The sequence below is a fragment of the Aquila chrysaetos genome, chromosome 5 (genome assembly GCF_900496995.4).
Source record: "Aquila chrysaetos chrysaetos chromosome 5, bAquChr1.4, whole genome shotgun sequence".
NCBI lineage: Eukaryota > Metazoa > Chordata > Aves > Accipitriformes > Accipitridae > Aquila > Aquila chrysaetos.
The window spans coordinates 16051036-16076324 of NC_044008.1; the positions used below are offsets into that span (position 1 = coordinate 16051036).

At 39.6% G+C, this 25289-nt stretch overlaps 1 protein-coding gene across 1 annotated transcript; it reads left to right on the top strand.

The window, feature by feature from the left end:
* The first annotated feature begins 111 nt into the window (after positions 1 to 111).
* BCAP29 (B cell receptor associated protein 29) lies at positions 112 to 24714 on the top strand. The gene is made up of 8 exons (XM_030014856.2): positions 112 to 237; positions 750 to 854; positions 4363 to 4463; positions 6561 to 6711; positions 11301 to 11436; positions 14128 to 14239; positions 22219 to 22319; positions 23718 to 24714. Exons 2-8 carry the CDS (start codon positions 763 to 765, stop codon positions 23754 to 23756), a joined length of 732 nt encoding a protein of 243 aa, XP_029870716.1. The 5' UTR covers positions 112 to 237; positions 750 to 762; the 3' UTR covers positions 23757 to 24714.
* Positions 24715 to 25289: the final 575 nt, after the last annotated feature.

Genomic DNA, 25289 nt, shown 5'->3' on the forward strand with positions numbered 1-25289 from the left:
GGCGGCCACCTTCGCGTCACACTCAGCGCCGGCCCGACCCACCTCCTCCGAGCGGGGCGGAGGCCGCCCGCGCCTGCACACACCCCCCCCCCCCCCCCCGCCAGTGCCACCGCCCCTCAGCGCCGGCGGCCAGGACGGGCTCGCTCCTTCCCAGCACCGTCCCGCGAGGCTCCGCTCCCCGCCCCTTCGAGAGCGGCTCGCCGCCATCAGGCTCAGCCGGGCGCCAGCGACGAGGAGGTTGCGAAGGCCGGGCGGCCGTGGTGGGGGGACGGGGGGGACGACCCCGGGGCGGCCCAGGCCCCCCCGCCTGTGTGGGGGGAGCGGGGGCGGCGGGCAGCGCGTAGGGGCAAGAGCCGGCGCGGCGGGAGGGAGCCTGCGGCACAGGCGGGGCTGCGGTCTCCTCACGGGGAGGGGGGGGCTGCGGTCATCTCACAGGGGGCTGCCGCCGGCGGGCCCTGCCCTGCCTTGCCTGCCGAGCCAGGCGCGGCGGCGGCGGCGGACAGTCCCCACCTCCCTCCCCCGGCGGACGGGCTCTGCCCCGGGGGCTGGTTCGGGAGGCGAAGCCAGTATAGTGGGACACCCCCCGGGAGCTGCGGTTAAGTTGATTTAGAAGTACTTCCCTTTGAAACTCCGTGGCCTAACGCGAGGCAGCCTGGGCCCGGGGGGGCTGCCGGAGCCGCCGTGGCGGTGGTGCCGGTGCCGGCGGCTGGGGTGCCGCGGGCCCGCCTGAGCCGCTCCTTCCTCCGCAGGCCTGCCGGGACGATGACTTTCCAGTGGACGGCAGTTGCCACCTTTCTGTACGGTGAAATAGGAGTAATTCTCGTACTCTGCCTGCCGTTTATTTCTCCGCTGAGGTAGGACTCAAGTGTGCTGGACGACCCCAGCTCGGTCTTTTCACTGTTTTGGGTTTATTTTACACGTTTGTTTTTATAAACAGGGAGCTATGCTGCATCGTAAACTAGTTGTGATCTAAGCTGAAGCAATGCTGCTCGGGACTTGAGCATCAGGAGTTTCAGCAATCATAAGCCTCTTTTAAGGAGCTTTATGTTTGTTTTCCACACACTGCTGATTCATCCAAGCAGCAGTCAAGGTTCCCAGGATGAGCCCCATTGCTTTGCTTTAGCAAGTCTTCTCTTGGGGTTTTTGGAGTAGCGGGTTTACAGGAGGGCATCTGGCTTCCCGAGCTGTGAGCTCAGTAAGAAACAGGAGGATGGTGTAGTTTTTTCAGTTGTTTGTCAAGTTTGTGAGGAGCAGCTTTACAACGTTGTGGTCTACACCAGGCATTGTGGGTGCTGAACAGATAAGAGATATCTGATAGTCAAAGCTAGCCACCTACAGCATGTGTAAGGGCTGTAAGAAATTTGTGATCATTTGTTTAAAAAAAATGTGGACTTCAACTTGATGCAAAAGGCACTTCAGGACTACTGAAATAAAGGCCTCTATAAACTTATATATTGATTAACAAAATAATAATACTTCTGGAACACAACACGAACATTAAGAAAAATAATTCATTCTTGTAAAATAAATGCCCTTAGTAAGGGAAAGAAACAACATGTATTAATTACTCTTATTGTATATGCAAAGGCCTAGCTTACAGCATTATCTTAAGATTGTTTCCTGTAAGTAGCTCTTCAAATTTGGTAATGTTATTTTTATTCCTTTATAGGAAATAAAGAAACCTAGCTTCTCTACAGGAGGCAAGAGAAAGACTTATGATTTCTTTCCAAAATATCAGTAATTCTTAAAAAACAAACAAACAAGAAAACCACCTGGGTAGGATGAAACCTTAAAACTTTTTTTAAAAAATTGCCTTTGTCTCAGTGTCGTGTAAAAACTGTTACATGTTTGCCTTCTGCATCTTTAGCTATATTTAGAATGAAGAATGCAGCTTTTACTGTAATATCTTAAGGAACAAAACCTAAACCAAAACTCTGCTGTGTGGAGAGTCATAATTTAACTACTTAAACCTGTGGGAGAGTCTTGAAAATGGTTGGATCCTCCACAGCCGTTATTAGTGATTAGTCATGTTTCCTCAACTTCAGAAGTTGAAACTGTTCTAAAATCTAATTTGACCTCTGATTTTTACAAGCTGGCTTGTGAGGAGTTCAGCACTTCAACATAGATTGAATTCTCATATTTTCTATTGTTTTCTAATTCAAAGTGCAACTGTATGTAAGAAGGGAGAAGTGTTATGGGAGTTGTAATCATCAGATTATTAATGGCTTATGTGAGGAAACTAGCTGCAAGAATTTCTGCAGGCTGATGACACATGCAGAGTACATTGGGAGTATTGAAATAGGTTTCACTTATAAACAGGGCTTGAATCCAGTCTTTGTGGCTGAAAAGCAAATTCATAACCTTCAGTGTTACCAAAATTTATTCAAACATCAAATACAGTGCTTTGAATTATATGCGAAGGACAGATTTTTGTGCTTGGTTTGTAGCATTCCGCTATTCCTTTGAACAGTGGTTTCTGAAAGAATGAAATAGCTTTATCCTTTATGTGACATGTGCAATTACTGTCTTAATAAAACTGTCATAGGAGTCTTGTGGGGTTAAAGAATAGATTTAACTGCTGCAACAGTACCGGAGGGCAGCAGTTCTGCCTTATGCATCTTGGTGGCCTGGGAGCTGGTTCTGACAGAGGGGTAAAGCATCTGTGATTAAAGACAGATGTGAAACTGCTGTTCTTTAAAGTTTTTATTTACTTGGTTGTCAGTCTTCAAACAGATTGTTTGCCTCTTGTGCCTGCACGTTTTTTGGATAATGAACTCCTTTTCAAATTTGCTAACAAGTGTTTTAAGTTCCTGGGGAATAAGTAAAGTGACAACATAAAAATGCAAGTACACAAAAAGACAGAACTGTACCGCAAAGTGTGGTACATCTATAGTGGTGGGCAGTATTATAGTTTGGAAGAATTATATTTATGTGACTTCTGTCACCAAAAGGAAGTGGAGTATTAATAAATGTGAATGTCAGTACTTGTTGAGGAATAACAGGTGTGAAAATGTAACATAGGAAGACTTTGCAGTAAAGAGATCTTATTTTTAGCCTGAATATAACTTGGCAGTATAGTTGGTTTAAGGTCATACCTTAGAGAATCACTTCTTAAATGGAGATCAGTATGAAACTTGGAGAATTGCATGTTTAAAAGAGTTAGCAAGTTGGCTTCGTTTGAGTTGTGGCTTGGTTTAATTAAAGTAAGCCTTTTGGTTGATACAGACTATGGCTGTCTGCTATAAAGAATTCAGATTATACTAAAAGATTTAAATGAGGGGTTTGCACATACAATGTTGAAACATTTTAATTCTTTCTGGTGCAGAACCAGAAGGAACCGTTGGAGATGATGCTGCAGTCTAATTTAAATTAAGTTCATAGTAGGTTGGAAACTGCTTTGTTAAAGGACAAATTTTAACAGTCTCTGGAAAATGTAAATACTCTTAACAGAAGTTGGAAATTTTACCTGATATAATCAGATCGTGACTAGCATGCCTGTGTTACATCCCTAATGGTATAACTAGGTATTACTTCATTTGTGCAATAGCACTGATTCTAACCTGTGCAAAGGACAAGTAGCTGCTCTGGTTTTGTCTCTTGTGGGTTTCAATCCATTTGAGCAGATCAGATGTTCTTCATTTGTGCTGCAAGTGTGAATTCTTGCAGAGGCCTCCATGCAGTAATATTGAATAGGCAATTGGTTGTTTAAACAACCAAAAAAAATGGTCTTCACCACCATTGGGCCACTGAAGTTGCTTCTGAAGCCAACAAATTAATGCACTTGAAAGAGGTTTTAACCCTTGACAAAATATAAACATGATACTTATCCTTTTGTTGTCATTTGCAAGTTAGAATGTAATAACAATCGTTGTACTTTACAGTTATGCAGACTCTTCAGTGTAAAACATAGCCTTCTGAGGAAGGATGGTAGAGATGATTTTAATTTGTGGAGGGTTTTTATTTTATTTGGCAACACGGGGTATAAGTGGATAGAAATAAAAATGATGGAATGGATTTTACAGTCTTTACCCCATCTTTGAGTGTATTGTAATCGGGACCAAACACAAAGTAATGCTAGCCAAAGTAAAAGCTAAAATAAAACACATCTGGAGAGTACCTGCTATCATGAGAAGTTTTTGAGTTTAACCAACTGTCTTTGCCTGTATTGACAACAAACAAAAAAGAGACAAGCAAGTTGGATTGTTGAAAAAGTTACGAGTACCTAAATTATGTTGCAATTAAAGCAGCTGTTTAGAGACCTTACATAAGTCTCATATCAATAACAAGGCTCTCTTCTGTGAGGTTATTATGCTCTTCTTTTAGTGTTTAATTATTTTTGAATAACACAATGCTATTTTACAGATGGCAGAAGATTTTTATGATTCCTCTTTGGAGCAAAATGGCAGTTTTCTGGAACAAGATGTTCCTTACAATAATAGTTTTACTGATCGTCTTGTTTCTTGGTAAGTGTTAAGTAATTTCTTAACAAATGGGGAAAAAAACCCTGGTATATGGAGTTCATGGCAGTAGATTAATTGAAAGGATTCAAGCCTAATGTAAGTCAGCTAATTTGTTTAAAAGTTCTACAGTAGAATGGAAGAGGAGAGGGCTTGGCTTGGTCTAGGTTGCTCTTGGTTTCACTTTCTCACACAAGTAAATGAACTTGAAATGTTTGATACCAGAATTTGGCTGAGCTGCACAACATGCAGTAGATGGCACTCTTTCCCTTGGTTGGTGTTGAAATAGAAGACCAGAAGATTGTATCAAAGCCCTGGGCTATTTGAGTGCTTTTGCTCAGCACAGATACAAAACAGCTGTTGGCTACATTTGTTATAAGTAGATCCTAAGGCATATCAAGTAGGAGTAAAGCTTTAGTGAAGCTGGAGCTTGAATGATGACCATATGCCTGACTGATTTAATTTAATATCTTTCCTGACTGCTTTGTGTGGTAAGCATCTCCCGTATTCAGTGATGGAAATAGTTCTCCTGTGTTTCAGTGGTAAAGTAGTTCTCATCCATGGATTAGAGAGAAGTGTTTCCAGTGCCTTACAATGAAAACGCTGTTTAATTCCAAGCTACTTTAAATACAAAGAAAAAAATGAGTGATTTTATTGTCTGCTGAGAGAAACATACAGATGCACTGCATATATAACAGAGTCAGACTAAACTGCAATACTGTAGTCCTAATATTAAAAAAAGTACTGGAACTGCAAATAAATGTGTTTTTTATTTTAGATGATCTTTAGTATTACCCTTAGAAGTGGATCCTTCAGTAAATGGCCTAAGATTGAGAACTGATGGATTTCATTTACTCCCTTGAACTTCTGTTGAAAACTTTGACCAAAGTTTAGTATTGAGTTGGTGATGGTCGTTGATTTTGCAGAAAGATAGATTTGGGCTAAAGTAAAGCAGCGATGAGATGCTTGCCCCATAGCATAAGATGATAGGTTACTGCAGGACTAGAATCTTCCTATAGCACAGGGATATAGACTTTGGTTGGTCTTAGTCTTCATTGCGTTGTTTGAAGTTTCACTTCAAATCTTTTTTTTTTTCCTTCTAAATAACTTATGAATATAAAAGAGACAGTCATAAGTGATGTTATTCACATGTGCTTTTCTTTGGAGGTGATTTTGCCTGCTTAGATAAATGCAGCAGTAACTTAATAACACATGCCCAAAATATTCTGCAAGAACTGATGATGTGTCATGAAATGTGTATTTTTGTTGAAGTGCAGGAGGAGATTTTAGGTGCTGTATCGGCCTTAAGTATGTATCATGACCTTAAGTTCACAGATTGTAATATGAACTCTTAACTGGATTAGGTTTTGGTTTTATGTGGATGTAAGTCCTATTTAATTATTTTGTCCTTTGAAAAAGTGTTGGCAGTGTACTGGCCCTTCTGCAGAACTGTCAGGAGTATGTGACAGGTGAAAGGAAGCTGAAAGATGGATGAAAGGCAGATGAAAGAAAGCTGAGGTGTAACTTACCCCCTCTGTTCTGTTTATGTTCAAAACTCTGTTACTACAGTCTTCCTATTTTGATGGATGTTATAGAAATAATTTTTTCCCCCTGATTCAAGCATAAAGCAGACACTTCTGTCATTACTAAAATACATGCTTATCTAACAAATTCCGTATGAGGCATATACTTCAGAGGCACCTCTTCTTTTTCCCTTCTCTTTCTGTTTTCTCGCTGTTTGTCCACTGGCTAGATTCTAATTTAGTTGTCAGCAGTGACATTTTGACCCTGTCTGTAGGGTCTCTGGTAACATTTGTAGAGTGTGTTGCTTTGGCCTGATCCCTGGTGGCTGAGTGCAAGTGTTGGAAATGACTGTTCAAACATGTTTTGGGCAATGGTTTGCCATATCTCTGGAAGTGTGTTATATTGCTTCGGTGATTTATCAAGACCTATCTTTAAAATGTATGGATAAGTGATGTCACTACTTGTCCTATGCCTGTTTGCTGAGCAGAAGGTCCAAATACGTATTTCTAGTACTATGTCTGGTTTATCATACATGCATACCCACAGATGTGAATAAGAACAAACTGGTTTTGTTTACAGATGCTGTTAGGGAAGTCAGGAAGTACTCGGCCGTTCATGTGAACGAAAAGGCTGCAAATGTCAATACCAATGCCTTTGATCATATTCAGATGAAACTCTTCCGATCGCAAAGGAACCTCTATCTCTCAGGTTTTTCCTTATTTCTTTGGCTGTAAGTATAACATTTTTCTAATTTCTACATAGCATGTTTCTTACAGGAACTATGGCACAAAGTAATACAACTATAAAAAGTTTGGAAGGCCAATTTCAAGAGATTAAAGAATTAAGTGTGAGCAGATTGGCTATGAGGCAAGTAAGATCAGGGAAAATAATATCTTACAAATGTTTGAAGATTGGAAGGATATGTGAGCAACACATGGAAAGAAACATTTTGAATGCTTGAGAAAACATGTATTTTGCAGGAGAAGTTTCTTCAGGGAATACTCATTTCCTTCCTTAAACTTATGCCCTATGTTTTGTTTGTTTTGAACACAGAAAACTGGAATTAAAAAAAACTCAAAAACTGAAGTACTGTTAAAATAATCTTAATATGTTGCAAGCTGGTATTATTGCATCCTGCTGTGTTGTTCTTAAAAGCCCGAGTCTGACTTGAACCGCTTCGTCTAAAGCTCAAAGTTAGGAACTGTAGGATAATGTTCTGGCTTCCAAGGAAAGTTTCAGATATTGTTTCAGATGAAGCACTTTGTGGCAAATGGCCTACTATATTATGATCTGAAGTGCGGCATCCTTTTCAGGTTGTTTAAATACAGCTAATAAAACGGGGTAATGGAAAGGACAGTTCTATACTGCTCAGCAGTAGCAGCCAAGACTACCTGTGAATCTTCACAGTAGCCACAACAACCTGCAGATCTTCTCAGTTGGGCAAAGAGCACATGAACTGATTGGACACAGATAATGTGAATGAATGGAAACAAACACATTGGTCAGACGATTTCCTATTTGTACATTTTTATGGTGACACTGGGCAAAGAATGCTGACCCTTTTCTGAATTCCTTCAGTGAGCTGCTTGACATTGCCTAGGTATACAAGAGGAACACAGAACAAGGAAATGCCTGGAATCACAGAGACTTCTGACAAACTTCTTCCCATTGGAGTGATGTATGGCCATTTTAGCTGATCATTGAGGAGCATTGTACATAAAGAAGTGTCAAGGAAAAATTTGTACAAAACTTAAGCAGGAAAGCTTTGGAAAAAACAAAGGTGGCTGTAGCCTTGCACAGTAGTGATAGGAGTGCATCATGTACTTTGTCTTCCTTCAGAAAGGTTAAGTAAATATGCACAAATATGTTTGTGATCTCTGCTCCAAGAGAGGAATAGCTGGATTGTGTCCTACACAAGAGTTGAAAGCTGGTCCCCCAGGATCGTACTCCCACTCGGCTTTCAAGGAAGAAAACTTGTCAGGTGGCCCTAATAGATTTTATTGTGGATAAAAGTTCTGATCTTGAACAGGTTTGCTTAAGGTCTTTGTTGGGCTACTGGCCTTTCACCAAGTTTTAGAAGAAATAAATACTCCTACAGTAGTGGCTAGATCAAAGGACTTTTCTTAGTAGAGCCATTTTGCTTATCCATTAAACAGGCATAATGTCTGTCAGAGAAGGGGGAAAAAGTATTCCTTGGGTTGCCTTATCCTATACTGCTACTACCATCACCCAAGCAAGTTAAGACCACATGTAGGTGCGAATGGGTGCTTGTATGCCCCTAGTTCATTCTTTGGGTCAGTTTTGGTTCATTTTAGCACATCAGCCAACAGGAGAATTCCAGAAGAGTGGTAGATGGAGATGCCCAAAATGGAGGAGGCTGGAAGCTTGTCACTTTTGGCAGTACAACAAGAGCTCTTATCCATCTGTGGTTCAGCAATTACAGAACACTGAGTACAGGTGAGGAAAATTACCTCCTATCAGTGGAGGTACTGGGGCCAGCTGAGCCTTCATCTACCAGCTGTCTGCACAAAAAAGAGGAGGGTCATAGTTACCAGAGACTGTCCCCTGGGTAGGACAGAGGCATTCATCTGCTAATCTGACTTGATGTCTTGGGAGATGTGGAGAGCCTGCCATGCTCTGCCATGCCAACCTCATGCTGAACCAGAGAGGGATGAGAAGAGCTGAAAACAAAAGGAAAGCTAAAGAAAACGCGGGCTCATGGGGCAGGGGACCAAATGACAAAAGATATGGAAAAGAATGAGACGTTCAGTGTCTCATTACCAACCTTACATTACATTGTTTCTTACTGGTAAGGTCTGCTGTTTGGCCTCCAAATTCTATAAGCCTCATAGTATTAATGAGAGTTGGTGGGGAATGTAACATTACCCACAGTAGTGGAAGATGCAGCTGGGGAATACTTAAGCAGATTGGGCATATACAAGTCCATGGCATCCTAGGATAGGATGCATCCTGGGATGGGATGCATCCTTGCATGCAGATGGAGCTAGCCAATGTCATTGCAAAGCCATGCTCTGTCATATTTGAAAGATCATGGTGATCAGTGGAGGATCCTGGTGACTGCAGAAAGGCAAACATTGCACCTGTCTTCAAACACAAAAAGCAGGATGTGGGGAACTTGAGACTAATCAGCCTCATCTCCGTGGAAAGGTGATGGAGCAAATCTTACTCAAAGCCATTTCCAGGGACATGAAGGACAGAATGACTTGGAACAGCCAGCATGGATTTACTAAGGGGAGATCATGCCCGATCATCCCTGTTGCCTTCTGCAATGAGGTGACTGGCTGTGGGGATAAAGGGCAGAGCAGTGGATGTTGTGTGCCTTTAGCAAGGCCTTTGACATAGTCTCTTGTGGTATCCTGATAACCTAACTGTGGAGGGATATGAGCTGGAGAAGTGGAGAAAAACGGTGGGTGGAAAATTCCCTGGGGCTTTGGGCTCAAAGGATGATAGTAATGCAAATTCCAGCTGGTGCCCCTCAGGGATTGGTACTGGGCTCAATATGATTTAATGTCCTTGTTAACAACATGGATGATAGGATTGAATGTGGTCTCAGCAAGTTGCAGACAGTACCAAATCAGAGTGGTTGATATCTTGGAGGGCAGGGCTGCTATTCAGAGGGAGCTAGACAGGTTGGAGAAATGTGCTGCCAGCAATGTCATGAAGTTCAACAAAGGCAAACACAAAGTCCGACATCTTAAAGGATAACCAATGTACAGCATCCAGGCTGGGGACTGACTGACTGGCTGGCTGGGTAGAAAAGCAGTGTTGCAGAAAAGGACCTGGGAATCCTGGTAGACAGCCAATCATGTATTGAGCTGTAACAGTAAGGGTGTAGTCAGCAGGTCAAGAGATGTGGTCATTCCCCTCTATCTGGCACACGTGGTACTGCAGCTGCAGGATTCTGTCCAGTTTTGACTCCCCAAAATACTGGAGTACGCAGCAGGGTACCGAGAAGGTTGGGGGCTGAAACACATGACCTGTGAGGAGAAGATGAGTGAGCTTGGCTTCAGCCAGCAAGAGACATTGAAGGGGAGATCCTATTGCTTTCTACAGCTATTTAGTGGTAGAATGTAGAGAAGATGGAGCCAGCTGCTCTCAGTGGATCCACACAGGAATGACAGAGGCAACAGGCCAGGAACCTGGGAAATTCTGACTTGTGAGTACTTTTTCTGCCATCAGGAGCAGTCAAACACTGGAACAAGGACCCTGAAAGACGCTGGAATCTCCATCACTGGAGATGGTGGGAACTCAACTGGACAAGCCTCTGAGCAATCTGTTCAACCTGTCCCTGCTTTGGGCAGGAGCTTGGACAAAATGACCTCCAGAAGCCCCTCTCAACCTACATGATTCTGTGATTCTGTTTTAGTGACAATGTTTTACTGACTCCTGACTGCTGCATCTATAAATTAATAAGCAATAGTAAAACATGCTAACCCTTCGAAAAGTAGTGACATGGAGACTTTAACTTTTTTATTAAAACCAAAAAAAGTAAGAAAATGACCTTTCAATGAAAAAGCAGGGGGGAGGGCTTACCGTGAAAGCCAAAAGATCTATTAATATGCTTTCAGTTATGAAAAAGCCAATTACTTGGATTTTCACATTTCTTTTGAAGAGCAGCTGCATAGTTATATTACAGGAATTAATTTAATTCAGTGTTGCTTTGGCCTTTCCTTGATTCAGCAACATACTGCTTTGAAAGACTCCAAGATGAATAATGAAAGTAGTGATACAAAGAGGCAATCACTAGATCAAATCAAGGGAGGTATTTGCAAAGCTTAGATTTGAGGTGCCATATGAGTGCTGACATTCATTCGCGTTCTGATTTATACAGTATTGACAGAGTACTTTGAAGATTAATATGCTCGCATTGCTAATTTTGTTCTTGTAAGGCCTTTTATAAATTTGTGGGGGTTTGGGTTTTTTTTGCATTGTACTCATTACCATAACATGTTGCTTGTGTCTTGTATTCAGAGATCCATCCTATTTAAAACACTGGGTCATGTAAAAATATTTCAGCCTTTGAGCAAGCAGGTCTCTGACCCCTTAATGGCTGTAGGTTTTTGGGAGGAGGGAGGTTCTGCATCAGGTAAAAATCGGATGAAAATCTTTTCAGTCTCTTATTGTAATATTATGTGTCGTCGATGAGCCTGGATGTTTCCCTTAAGCTGCTTAAACAGTCCTCTTGTGGTTTTGTTTTCATATCTAATGCAGAGAGAGAGAACAGGAGGTGGTTTGGGTTTTGGGTTTTTTTAATTTGTGCTGTGAATTACTGTGCTGTTCACTGTGTTTCTTCACCAGTGTATTGAGACGTACTGTTACCCTTCTTACTCAGTTGGCAAAAGGGATGGCATCGCATGCAGCTCTGGAAACGCAAGTCAACGATGCTACTGAAGCAGCCAAAAAATACATGGCTGAGAATGAAAGGCTGCAGGAGGTATCTTTGAACTTTTTTTGTTATTTTCTTATACAGCAAGTAGTTAGTACAAAATACTCTGGGGATGGTTTGCTACTGAATTATGTTTGTTCATTTTTTTTTCTTCTGGTGGAAAAAGGAAGAACAGCGTTCTTATAATATGTAATTCAGAATACTGAATACAAATTTCAGTAGCATTTTATTAGCAAAGGAAACTAAAGTAATCCAAATAAATGAAGTTCTGTCTTTCCTGTACAAATTTCATCAAAGTAGCAATATATTCTTAAAATATTTCTCTGCATTTAATTGTAGCAAAGTAGAGGGGGACGCTAATTTTATTCTTTTTATCCTAAACAGTTGGCTGTTTAGGTCATGGCTATAGCAGTCCTGTATGGAAAAGCCTACAATATATCTGTTCTTGTGCTGGCCGTTTCTTCTAAATAGGATTCACTCCAGTCCTGAAATGTCTTTTCTAACTTGTAAAATTGGTCTTTCATATTTATTGTCATTTTGTATTCTTGCATCTATTTTTATGGTGGGTCAGCCAATTTCCTAATACCTTCCTTTCTCAGTAGGGCACTGCCATAGTATTAATGAAGATATTGCCAAAAATTTCTTACTTAAAAGAACCACCAATGGACCAAAGATATGTTATTTTTATGAGAAGAATGGAGAAAATTAAGCTATCATTTGTCTGTTGTGGTTCAGTATACGCAGGAAGTACACAGGAATGGAAGTCAGATAAAGATAAATGTATGAAATCTTTTCTTGTAATTCGTTAGTTTGACTTCTGTTGGAAGAGATTGAACCATAAGCTAGAGTGCAGATATCCAGGGTATGAAGACTTTTACAGCATTCTTCAGTCTGGCACGTTGTCAAAACAAAATTCACTGCAGGTGTGTACAGGTTTCCTTCCAGTTTGTCTGAAGCAGTGTCTATGGTTACCAGCACTGTAACTTTTTTGCAATAAATCTTCAGACAAAGAGAACAGACTCTGGACAAAAAGTACTAGGAGGGATGCAAAAAATCCAGTTGTTTGAGAGGTGTTGTAAAACAAGGATCACTAGGGGGTGTGTTAGGTATTTCCCAAGTATGAAATTATTCCAAAATTTTGGGATTTGGTATTTTGTCAAAATGATCCAGACTCCCTCCCTCTGCCATGGAATTTGTCTCTTTACTGCATGCTGGTGCTTTTTTTTTTTTTTCTCCTGTCTGTCCTGTTGGGATTTGGCCAAAAGTCCTCTTTTTGTTCTGCTTTCACATTCTCTTAGCAACACATTCTCTTAGCCACTTGTAAGCAATAGCCAGAAACTGCAAACTGTATTTCTGTCTGTTTCTATTTCTGTGTTTGATTGCATGGTTTGCAAAAACAGTGGTAGCCACAGGTACAGACAGCATGCTGTGGCTGGATCTCCATTGCGCTGGAGATGCAAAGTGTTTAGAATTGGATAATTTTAACTTTATAGAGATGCTATAACTTAGGTTCCTCTGTGGCTTGGCCCCTGCATTTGTGTTCATTTACAAGTGTGCTTCATTCCAGCATCAGACAGAGGCAAGAGCAATTGCATATAAGGCACTGGCTGTAAGTGCTAGGTCTGCACTGCCTCCTGTTCAGAGGTTCCCTGGAGCACAGGATTTGAGATAAAAGTTTACAGAAATAACTGTTTGTGTATTAATAGAAAGAGGTGAGCACAAAGTAAAGGAGGCAATCTGTGGCCAATTTCATGACAAATTGGCTATGGTTTTGTTACCCACAGTCAAATGCAATCTCTGCTCTTTGGTTAAATAGCTTCTGGAAAACTTTGTTCAGCTCTTTTCTTTGGATTGTTTACCAGTCTTTATAAACAGCTCTTTTCCTTCTTCCTAAAGTAATCTTTCTGCTCTGCTCCCACCTGTGCCCAATAAGCTCTAATATCAGGAGTTCACCTAACAGCTGTTCATCTCAGTTGTTCTACTTTTCCCATTAAGCATTTACCACTTCTTTTGCCATTTTCATAACAGAGATGATGCTTGGTTGGATAATAGAGGCTCTATGAGCAAAGAGTCTAATTACGGGGTCTAATCCTTAACATGTGATACTTTAAGTCATCAGTAGCAATTGCCTTAATGATTAAAGCATGCATAAGTGTAGTAGTCCCTACGTTTTCAGAGTACAGGGGTACAGGGAGTATACTGCTCTTGTGTCTAGTACTTACAGGGCTCTTCCTGAATCCTTTCCTCATTTTTTCTTGAGTTTCAGTGGAAATATAATCTGGGTATTGAGGTATTCTGAAGATTGAAGAAGTAGCTGCAAACCTACAAGGAGAGATTTGTGGTGTATTACATAATTTATATCAGAATAAATTATTAGAACAAGTTGCACATAAGCATGGCAGTGTTCTGTCAATTGCAGTCCCAGTGTATGTCTTCTGGAAAAGCCATTTGTAACCTAAACAGAAGCTGTGGGCTTGATGCAGAGATACAAAGTACTCTTACACAGGAGGTAATGCCATACTACTACAAGTATGCCATTACTATCAACTTAAAACATTGAGCGTTTTTTCTTTTTTTTTTTTTTTTTTTTTCCCTAGAATGACCGAGGATCTGCCTGTGTCATGTTAGCGCTTGATAAAACCTGTCACTTTGCAAGATCAAGGCTGACATTCTCTGGTTGTTTGGCATTAATGTAAGACTAACAAAAACAAAATTAATTGTAGCAACTATTTTTAACAGGCCTTGAGTGAAAAAGGAAGCAGTAAGAAGAAAGAGTCAGCAGAAGCAACTGATGAAAAGTTGAAGAAGGAAGTTGAACATTTGAAAGCGGAGCTACAGACGACATCAGATGGTAAGTACTGGTTATGACTTCTTTGCAATTAAGAAAAAGATGATTTCAACACTGGATGTCAAAAATTTATCCTAGGTAGAGCATTAACTGACTTCATCAATTTACACAACACTTGGCTTGGGGTTTCTTCACATTTGACTAGGAACTGGAAAAACATGCCATTGTCATCCCCATATTTTAGTAAATGTTTTCATTATGAAAATGTGTAATTTGAGCACCTTAATTATTAATTGTTAATAATTACAGTTAACAAATTGAACTGATATATTTAAGTGGTGTTGACTCGTCTTCATCAATGACATGACCAGGATATGGAATCAATTGCAGGTTGCTTATAGGCATCAGATTTAGGCATGATCTTTCATGTCATACATATTGGCCACTCTCCCTGTATAAAATGGGGAAGTATGTGGTTGAGGGTTTTTCCGTGAAGTAGGGTTTCAGTCAGCAGAAAAGTGCTTGACTAGTATTCTAAATTTATATATCTCCTGCAGCAGAGGCATTAGTGCTTTTTTTTTTAAATCTTTCTTTTTTTTTTTTTTTTGTCTGTGAGGAAACATGCCTTGCAATCTGTAACATAATACTTTTGTTAGCAGCTTCCGTGTTTAAGGTTTAGGTTGTCAAAACTGCTTTCTTGGCAACCCAAATTGAGACAGAAGCAGATTTTACCTGTTTGGTTCTGTCTTACTGGGATCTGTCAAGGTGTGTGATGCTTATGAACACCTGCTCATCTGAAATTAGTGTTTTTAAGATAACACTGCCTGTGACCTTGTAAGCATTAATCAGATGTTCAGACTGTAACAAAATACAGATTTTCGTGGTACCAGATAACATGTTGTCATCAAAACACAGCCCTGCTTTTATACTGCATGGCACTGCAACAAAGCTGTAAGAATAACAACAAATATTTCATGAATCATTTTTCATTGTCCACTGGGAAGATGAACAAGAACTGTAGAACAGCTGTTTTCAGCTGGGATTGAAGCAACAAGAATCCTTAAATAGAGAGTCTCATTAGTTCACATTCTCAGGCAGGTTTGATTGTGGGCTTTCCCTCTCCTGCTGTTTTCTTAAAGAAAGGGGGGAAAACTGCCTTTGAAGTGACAGGATCAATGAAAAACTTAAATGCATATGTTTTATTTAAACTAACTGGTGGTCTGTAACACTAGTATAATGTAAGCTTTTCAGTCAGGAATGCTAGAGAAAGCTAAGGAATAAATAGATTTACCACATGCTGCTTCAGCTGCATTCTCCCTGTGGGCTGTTGTCCATCCAAAAGATGTATAAATTAAGGCATGCTTGAGTCTGTTGTTAGGGGGGAAAGTGGGGGAGAGGGTCTTTTTAAGGAATGAATGGGAAAATACTTAAAATCCTTCCCCTGATGCCATCCCCCTCATTGCCAAAACAGAAAATCCCATGGTTATGTTAATTACCATTGTCGGCTAGATGGTGTTAAGGTATGTCTATCTTATAAAAAAATAAGTTTTCTTATACATTATTTTGATCAAACTGATAGCCAGAAAGCTTAAAGTACTTGTTAATAACCACATCAGTAGGCACAGCTTTCTATGGAGTGTTAGAGATTTAATGTGAATCGAATTTACTGTTTTCTTTTGAAACTTCTGCAACTGAGCAGGTGAATGTTGAGTTCCATGCTCACTAAGTGTGAGCAATGCATTACACAAAATCAAAGCTGAGATTGAAAAGCTTGTTTTACTACTTCTTAACAATTTGTTTCATGCCACTGAGCTCACCTGACTAAAGTAACCTTTCCGTTGTGTCCACAAAGTCCGATCCATGAAATTGGGGGGTGGGGGAGAGTGTCAGGGATGTCACCTAGTAATAAAACAAGGCAAAACTAGTATAAAAAGGAAAACTTTACTGGTTTGGTTGGGGGGGGGGGTTCTGTTTGGTTTTTTTTTCAGCTGTAGGATCAGTAAGAGTCATAAATGTGGATTTTGTTCTTGTTTGGTTGGGGTTTGGGGTTTTTTTGATGCTTGGAAGAAAAACAAGTATAATCTTTTTCAGAGAGCAGTTTTGAATATCCATTGCTCTGGTCTGGTACATTTGTTAAGCAACTTATGCATGGTGATAGGGTTTATATTACCTTATAGTAGGCCACATGTTGAAAGGCGGGTTACCTCAATAGAGTGTCACCTAGGAGGAGTCCTAAATGTAAGTCTGCTTCCTAAGATTAGGTCTGCTTCACGTTTAAATAATGCAGTTTAGTATCAGATTAGTGCTGTGATGTCAGAGGAGACCCAAATTTTCTGTAAGGTTTTGATCCGGTATTTATAACTTCTGGCAGAGAAAATCTTTGTCTCCTCTTTCTGAAATTCTGACTGAAATTATAGTGTAGACAGTGATTATTGCAGACTTTCATGAGACTCATCTCTAGTTCTTCAGCTTTCTACCTTTTACAGGAAACACAGTCTACCGGTTTTTTTGTCCACTTAACCATAAGTGAAATCCGAAGTTAGGAAGACATTTTGCCACCTACTGTGCTCTAGGCAGGTGGGGAGGAAGAATGAAAATACAAGACAAAGAGACTGAATAGTGAAATTACTAAAATCTGAGGAAAAGTTGGAAATGAGGGACAAAGATCTCAGGCAAATTTGTTTTCTTTTCAGACTTGACTTTCCTATCCCACTTGATGCCCTTTTTTGCTTTATTGTGGAAGTGAAGGAAAGGGGGCTAGTTCTTCACTACATTATTGCAGACCCACATACTGGGGGGGTTTATAGGCACCCAGCAGTGGGGCTAGCACTTTCAGAGCCTAAATCCATTTTTAGCATACCTGGACATGTAATAACATGACTGTTTAGAAACCTTCCAAGATGGTATTTTATTGATACACTTGTATATTATGAAAAATGTCTCACTGATACCTAGAAATAAATATATGTACTCATAGGAGCACCCAGTGCAGGTGTTGAAAATGTTTCTCCTGCTACACTTTTGACATATTTCTAACAAAATGTTGATTCAGATAATTAAAGGTGCTCAGTATGGCTGCTGGTCTCAAACCTACAGGAATTTTCTGGGTAAAGAAGAGATTCTATGATACGGTTTCATTTTGATAGTTTTGAAAACAATCCAAAAAGCTACAATAAAACAAACTATCTGCAACTGGGCATGAGGTCAGAGTCTGAGAGAATTTCATAAAGCAGCTGTCCTTACAGTGGTCCTTGGGTTGGGGGCAGGAACAGGACTTTTGGCCCATTAACTTCCTTTTCTCACTTACAGATCCCACACTGTGGAAATGCTGGTGTGTGAAATGTCCATTTGTTACTATGGGACCCTCTGGGCAGGAGGGAGACTTCTGCAATGCTGTACTGTTTCACCTTCTGTCTCTGGTCATTTTTTTGGTGACGCTGTCCTAGTGTGTGGTAAAGGCTACAGCTTCATTTACACTACAGAAATTTATAGAGAACAACTAGTATTGATCAAGTCTTGCAGCAGAACACACTGGTGGCAGACTCCTGCCCAGCTCATTGACCCCTCACTCTTCTAATGGTATTTCAAAGCAAATGACACACACCTAAAGCTTCTGCCTGCATCTGATGTAGCATAATGGGCATTGCAGTCCCCAGCACCTGTGTGCAGTTACTGAGCTATGACCTTATGGCATCTTTGAGCCAAGTCTGTAGTGCCACATTGAGACAAAATCCAAAGACCATTTCTTTGTCTGGCATTAGGATTTCACTTTGTGAAATGTGTACTGACTCACCAAAGTCATTTAGGTGCTTTTGAGCTTTAGTTCAACTTTTTCTGAAAATACTCTCTTATTTATATATTGTCATAGCCATACAGTGGGGCAGGACAAAATTCTTATGAAAAGTCCATGCATCCATTCATGAGGTTTGTTTTGTATACAGAATGTGTCGCGAGTGCTTTTTGTTTCATGGTTGCATGGTGGTGTAGGAGACAATAAGAGAGCAACAATTCGTGTGGAGGGCTAGTTTTGAAATAGATTTTAATTGTTAACTATTCTAGAAAGTATGCATGTACAGATGTACAACTTTCACTTAAATGCTAAGATTATTAGGTGTTAGAAAGATATAAACAATACAGACATTAGGAATACAGTTCATAGAACTGTTGCTGCCAGGGAGAGTTCAGCTTGGCCTTTGTGTTGCCAGGCAGGCTAGTGCCATGTAGGAAAACTATATTTATGAGCTCCACTGACACACTCCAGTTTTTAAAAACAAAACCCTCCCTCCCCCCAAAAAAACCCTATCAGCTTTCTTTTGTAAGCTGGGAATAGGAAATACAAGTTAAAAGAATTGGCCACCGTCTCATGTTATTGAGCCAATGTCAGAGGGAGGTTTAGAAACAAAGTCTATTTCACTTAACCTTACTTTTTAACTGTGAGATCATAACCTTGGTTGAGAGCCATTGCACAATGTCACATGCAGCAAGAGTTTATATTCATATTTGTTGATTCGAAGAGATGGCACTGCATACAGCAAGGATGCTTTTGTTAAACAAGGTAATTTATGCTGTAGCATCCCTTTTGTAACAAAATTTCATTTGATGTTGCGAAAGGTAGTTGGAGCAAATTTGTATGTAATTTTTTGGCCCTGCCTTCTCTTTTTAAACTTTATCTGACCATTACATCTTAAGAAGAGAATTCAGAATTAGTATGGAATTACTTGACTGGAGTTGTGTTCCCAGCTTTACAGCATATTTGTTGGCAAATCTCTTGTCCCGTCAGTGCCTAGATTCTTAAATGTGAATAGCTCTTTCTCAACTTGAAGACTCCTAAAAGAGAGGGGTCTTTCTTAGTCTTAAACTAGTCCAAATCACTTGGGTTTTAGACTTGTATTGTGAGCAATGCTAATTTAAGTTCCAGATCATTTCCTTAGTAGCAAGCACTGTAAGTGAAGTGATTTAGTCAGACCAGGACTAGTAGTTGTGCAGGGAAATGCCCAAAGAATCATTGGGTGCTTTTGTTGCTGTTCGGTTTTGTTTTACTGTTTGATTCTCCATCCTTGTTGAAATGAGAAGGTAATAGAAATGCTATAGCTGCTGGGCTGTGGTAACGTCTTCAGAGCAATTATATTCCTCATCATGCTTCAACTTGAAAGGAATCTGAAGTAAACTATCTATCCTGGAAAAGGATACAGAGAGTGTGGTAAGGGAAGGACAAGTTCTCTACTTCTCCCAGACTGTACACGTTACATTAGTTTATGGACCTCCAGTCACACATTAAGTGTAAAGGGATGAAGTTTTCCATAAATGTCTTCTGTTGATATACTGCCCTAAGAATATTTTGTTGATTTTTCTTTGAAGGGAAGGGGAAGGAATGGAGAAGGATAGCCCACCTCTCACAGTACTGAGGCTGGGTTCCAGTTTTGGGACTTAGTGACTATTCCTCTCATTAGCTGCATTAATGTAGAAGTAGCATTCTCACCTCCTACCTGCTCATGCATTTACTTGGTAGGAACAATCAGCTGTTGGGTTTTGCTTGCTGCCAGTGCAGCTGTTCTGCCTCCTGTGAGGCAAAGTAACAGGCCAGATGGAAGCCAGAAATAATAACTGACTGTATTATGCACACAAAGGATCTTCTGTTTTCTGCTGGATCAGTGTTCATATGATACGATCCATATGACAAACAATATACCTGTATGATCGGCTTGGCTGCACTGCAGTGCTCATGCAATGGCAAAATAGTTCAGTAGTGATGTAAAATAGTTCAGCAGTGATGTATGGATGGTCTCTCTTGCTTGACAAGAAGACATCCAGAAAAGTTGGTGCGCTGGGGAATTCACATCATCAAAGATGTGACACTCCTTTTTATTGTGTGCCCCAACAGGAATGAGTCTGAGTTTGTTGGTTTGTTGTTTTTTGTTGGTGGGTTGGGTTTTTTTTGTCCATAGCCAACACAGGTGGAAAGGACAATCTTGCTCTTTGCTTTTTCTTCTTCTAGGGTTAGGTGAGGTATTCCTGTCATACATCTGTTTTGGTCAAAACATTGAAACAATGCAGTTGCTTGTTTGCTTTCTTGGTTTGCAGATACTTTTAGATATTTTGTTCATGTTTTAAAGATACCGTAGTTTTCAGTTGCAACTAAACTACTGTGCTGCTGCTTATAAACAGCTAAATAGTATTAGATTAATAACATTGAGTTATGACTTCTCCAGAAATGAAGTATTGCTTATTTTTACTATAGCTTACTATGTACAAGAATGTTTAAACAAAGGCAAAATTTAGCTTTCTAATTAAAAGATGAGAGGCGAAATGGCATATGCGTATGTTTTTTGTCTACAACTTAAAATTCAGAAGCTTATCAAATTGTCACAAGTTTAATTCAGAGTGATTGCCAAATTTTACTGTTGAATATTTTAAACAGTAGCAAGATCAGAGAGAGAGAGAGTAAATGCAATGGGGTTTGACTTGTCAGATGTGTGGAAATCATGGTTATTCCAAATACCAAAACCTTTAGAAAATGTTTTTTGTATTGATGCCGTCAAGAATGCATTAAAGGATGAAGGATATCTGTGTAAGAGTATGGAAATGAAAGAGAGGATGTAAAGAGATGGGAAGATGACCATGATGGAATCAGTAGACGTAAGTGTAAGTAACTTCAGTAGACCAGAATTTCAGACTAGGTAGAAGTCCTATTACTGGAAAACCACTTGCAGACTTCTTTAAAATGAGAATGATTTTGAATCTATACATTCAAATTAATTGAAAATAGCAGAAATGCTGGTGGAGGGAGTTTTCCTTTTTGCATGTAGGAGAGCAGTCAAATCTCGTGTCCTGATGTTCCAGGAACTAGCGCCCAAAGAGAAACATGGTTCAGACCAGAGTGATGGTAGCTAGGTGCTTAACAAAAAACACATCTAGCTCCTCATCTTTTGAGAGCAGGCTCTTACAGAGGTGCTGCAATTCCTGAGTGTCTTGGAGGTCTCTGGGAAAGAACAGTCTGTCTCGGGGAGCTCATGGTTGAGGGATAGATCCACATTTTTGGAACATGGAAAACTGCAAATGTTTCTTTTTTTGTTTGTACCATTGAGATTTGTTTTTTAAATATGGCTGTGTGAGGCAGCCTTATAGGTCATTAACAAAGTTTCTCTGTTTTAACATGAATAGATCAAGTTTTAGGGTATGCCTGTGCTGCTACAGCAGAGAAATATAAAGATACCTGAGATACCTATAGCAGAGGAATATAAAAATGTCTAAATGACCTTACTTGAATGCTTACATGACAGCTTAGGAGTAATGGCTTCATGAAACTTTATGCTGATGTACCCTGCATTGTAAATTAGCCCCTATGGAGTCTTGGGCAGTTTTGTACTGCAGCAGAGACATGCGCTCAGTTTATTTCTGTTGAGATTGTGAATAGAGTAATAATTACTTTTTATCGCATTAAAAAACTGTTCACAGTTGTCTACCCTACCACCACCATCTCTGCCTTCTCATCCATGAAGTGATGCTTCTAATGAATTAACTCATGCATGGTAAAATATATAGCAGGGTGAAAAAGAGGGGTCTATGCTACAATAATAATGTATTATCTCTCTCTTTTTTCCCCACATTTTATAGATGGCCTCAGTTGCTTTGCTAAAGTCTTGCTCAGTGTTTGATTTTCCTCTTTGTTTTAAGAGGGATGACAGTTTTGGTTTTGGGGTTGTAGAGTTTTGTTTTTCTAGAACTGTCTCTGCAGATTGGCAGAACACTGTAGTCATCACTAACTTGTCACCTCTGTCAACAGTTTATTGGTCTTGCCCTTACCTTTCTTACAGCCCCTTCCTGTTCCTTGTGCTACTCTTCCTGAACACAAGCCATTCTCTTTCGCCTCCCTGTCCTGCACATCTCCCTTGCTGTGTCCATCTGTGATGCTCTGTTTCAAATTTAAGCTTTTTTTAGAGGAAGGACTGTCTAGTGCAGTGGAGCCTTAACACGTAACTAGGGCTCTGAGGAACTGCAGGAATATAAGTAATAACTAAAACACGAATTCTGATATTTTACAGCTCTCCACAAGGCAAATAATGAAGTGACTGCAGTTAAAAAGCAGTCTGAAGGCCTTAAAAGAGAATATGATCATCTGATGAAAGAATATGAACGGCTTCAGGTAGGTAGTTCTGGATGGCTATATGAGCATGATGTTCTGAAATTGTACCAGCAAAATTCTGCTTGTTGGTTATTATGCAAGAGAATTTACCAAAATCTTTAGCATAAAGTTACAATGGGCAACCCTCCTTAAAATTCATCAAAATAGTAGAATTTTGTTTTTCAAGGACTGGACGGCAAAGCTATTAGCATTTTCTTTTTTGCACTTCAGGTGACAAAGCTCAGGTCATTGTTAGACTTGATTTTGCTGTCACTTGGGAAATAAGATTCAGATAGTTTTGCATGTGATGATCAAACTGAAATCTTGTAAGAAAATGATAGGAGTAGTGTGTGTGTGGTATATATAAGAGTAATTTTATTTTGTTTGCTCTTTAAACATGTTTTTGCAATACTGGATTATAAATGTTGCAATACTGTTGATATGCAAGAAAAAAACCAAAACAAAAACCCCAAGCCTAGACTAAAAACAGGCTACTATAAAAATTCATACTGAAGTGCAAAATAATAAAAAACCTACATAGCAAGCAAAAGCTGAATTAGCAGTTTGATTTGGTTTGCACATGTGCATGGCTATAATACCCATAATATATGCAGTGATTATTTCTTGTAGAACTGAGAGCCCTGCCTCTTCTTTGAGTTGTCTGACAGGTGTTTGTATGTTCCATACATAACATCTGTCTCAGAGTTCGACCAAAATTGAATAAAAATTAAAGTTAACCTGTTTACAAAGAATGGGTTTGGGAGAAAATAAATGATTGATGTTAAAATTATGGTGACCTGCTTTTCAAGAGGAGCTATTTGTTGGTCCTGTATTAATAAAATTAAAAACAAAAAAGGCAAATTTGAGCTGGTTATAATCTTTCCCATACTCTGTAAAGCTGCTTACTGATTCCCAGCCTCACCCTATACTCTTAGAGAGATTGCTCAACTGATCTCTGTATTTGAATTAAGACCACCATGCATGTCCTATCTTTGTTGTGCTTCCCTGTGTAATGAGCCGTAGTAGTCCTGCTGCATTTCTAACAGCCTTGTGGTCTAGAACACACATCCTTGCAGTTTTCTGTGTTTGCCTCTGAATGGAAAGAACAGAAGGTACTGAGCACACAGTAGATGCAGCTCCTAGGGATAAATAAGCTGATAACAGAAAATGTTTTCTGCTGAGTTTGCTGCACAGTTCAGCTGTAATGTGAACAGGGAGCAGAAGAAGGCTGCATGGCTGTTACTGTACTAGGATCAGAAGCGCATGTGTCGTGGGGTAGTATTGGTGGGACTACAACTTTGAAGGGTGTATAGTGAACAAATCAGGTATGACTGCAAGGGGGCAAAACATGGCATCTGGAGTCAATAGTTTCTGATCTTGTCAAGCACAAAAAAATATTTTTAATCTGTCTTTTTTCAGGGCAGTTTAAATGAAGCAGAAGACAAGAAAGACCAGTAGATGCATCTAAAGCGGATGACATCGGTACAGCTGCTTCAATGAGAAAAGCCTTGTGATGTTTAGGCTCCTGATGCATATCTGAAACAAAACTTCAGTTTTCTGAAAAGCACGTGCACTGTAGGTCACTATTGAGATTCCTTTAACATATCTTGGTTGCCAAAATATTCTGTGTTGCAAATAAAATGTTAAGTGACTTACCTGATTTACCATGGAGTTTGTCACTGCTCTTGTGAGGAGAAACTTGAAAATCTTTCAATTCCATCTGGAGCAACTTGACTGTTCTCCAAGCTTTTGCCTTCCAGAATGGTAACAGATCATGCACTATTTGTTTGTAGCATTTGAGTGAGGTTGTGTATCATGCTATGTCATAAAAACACAATTACCTAAACCTCCTTTGCAACACCTGTTTGGAGTCTTCAAAAATTCAGTTACCAGTGAGTTAAGAAGGCTGAAAGGTTTTCATCAGCCATTCCACTTCAGTGGAAAATTGAATGACAATCAATCTAAGGAAAATAAAGAAGGAAAACTGCATTTCTAAATCCATCTCACTAGCTTGTGACTTTCACTTAGCCACATGGATGAGTGTATTTTAACAATATTTTGCATGCCTCTGGTTTATTTTTCTTTAATATATGGGGTTATTTCAGTTTTCATAACCAAAGCTTTGGGTTGGTTGGTTCTAACATCCTGTATTTTTACACTGTTTACATTTGTTTACTCTCTATGTGCCCCCTAACTTCTCTTGCCTTGCTAAGTAAAAATTCTTTTTAAATGTAGATAGTTGGGTTTGTTTTGGTTTGTTTTCATGGATACGATACCTCGAATAAATGTGCACTGTTTTGCATAAGCCCTTTTTGGCATTCAGAAAGTTGTTTTGAGTTTCTTTTTTGTTAGTTGGTTCCAGTTTATATTTGAAAGTTGGATATGTTTGCTATATTAAAGGGATTGTTTAAGTTCATGAGTTTCTGGGTTTATTCATCTAAATTTCTGCCAATATACTATCTCATCAGAGTTAATAGGTACATACACAAAGAATAAAATATACTTCTAACCTGGTGATATTTAACTTTTCCTGGAAATACAGCCTTCTTCATAGGAGTAGTTTTGATTGCTCTGGAAATAGGATTTGTTTAGCTTAGAATTTAAACATAGCGTATGAAGTACTATAAAGCATATTAACATAGCATATTAAATAAGAATGCATGTTTTTTAAAAATACTTCATCCTCACTGAAGTAGTACAGAATGTGTTCTCAGAGATTCTATGACACTGGAGATTTGTTTACTCATACCAAAACTTTCAGGAAAAGCTACAGATTTTAATACCCACATACACACAGGTTTTAGTGATGTAGTTGAATTCTTTTTTTTTTTTCTTCCATGCCCTCCTTCTGAAATATTTAAAATTATGGCAGAATGTTATCTCCAGTCTGTTGTGGAAGGTGGCAAAGCTCAGCTATATGACCATGCAGACCACACCTAAATGAGATGTAAACAGCACATGGCAATAATGGGATAAGATTGTGAGTGTAGG

Bases quoted from the DNA above. Each gene is read 5' to 3' on its own strand.
- BCAP29 (XM_030014856.2), top strand. From the start codon at position 763: ATGACTTTCCAGTGGACGGCAGTTGCCACCTTTCTGTACGGTGAAATA. The intron at 11,437-14,127 runs GTATCTTTGAAC...TATTTTTAACAG, and splicing joins AGAATGAAAGGCTGCAGGAG to GCCTTGAGTGAAAAAGGAAG. The intron at 14,240-22,218 runs GTAAGTACTGGT...GATATTTTACAG, and splicing joins GCTACAGACGACATCAGATG to CTCTCCACAAGGCAAATAAT.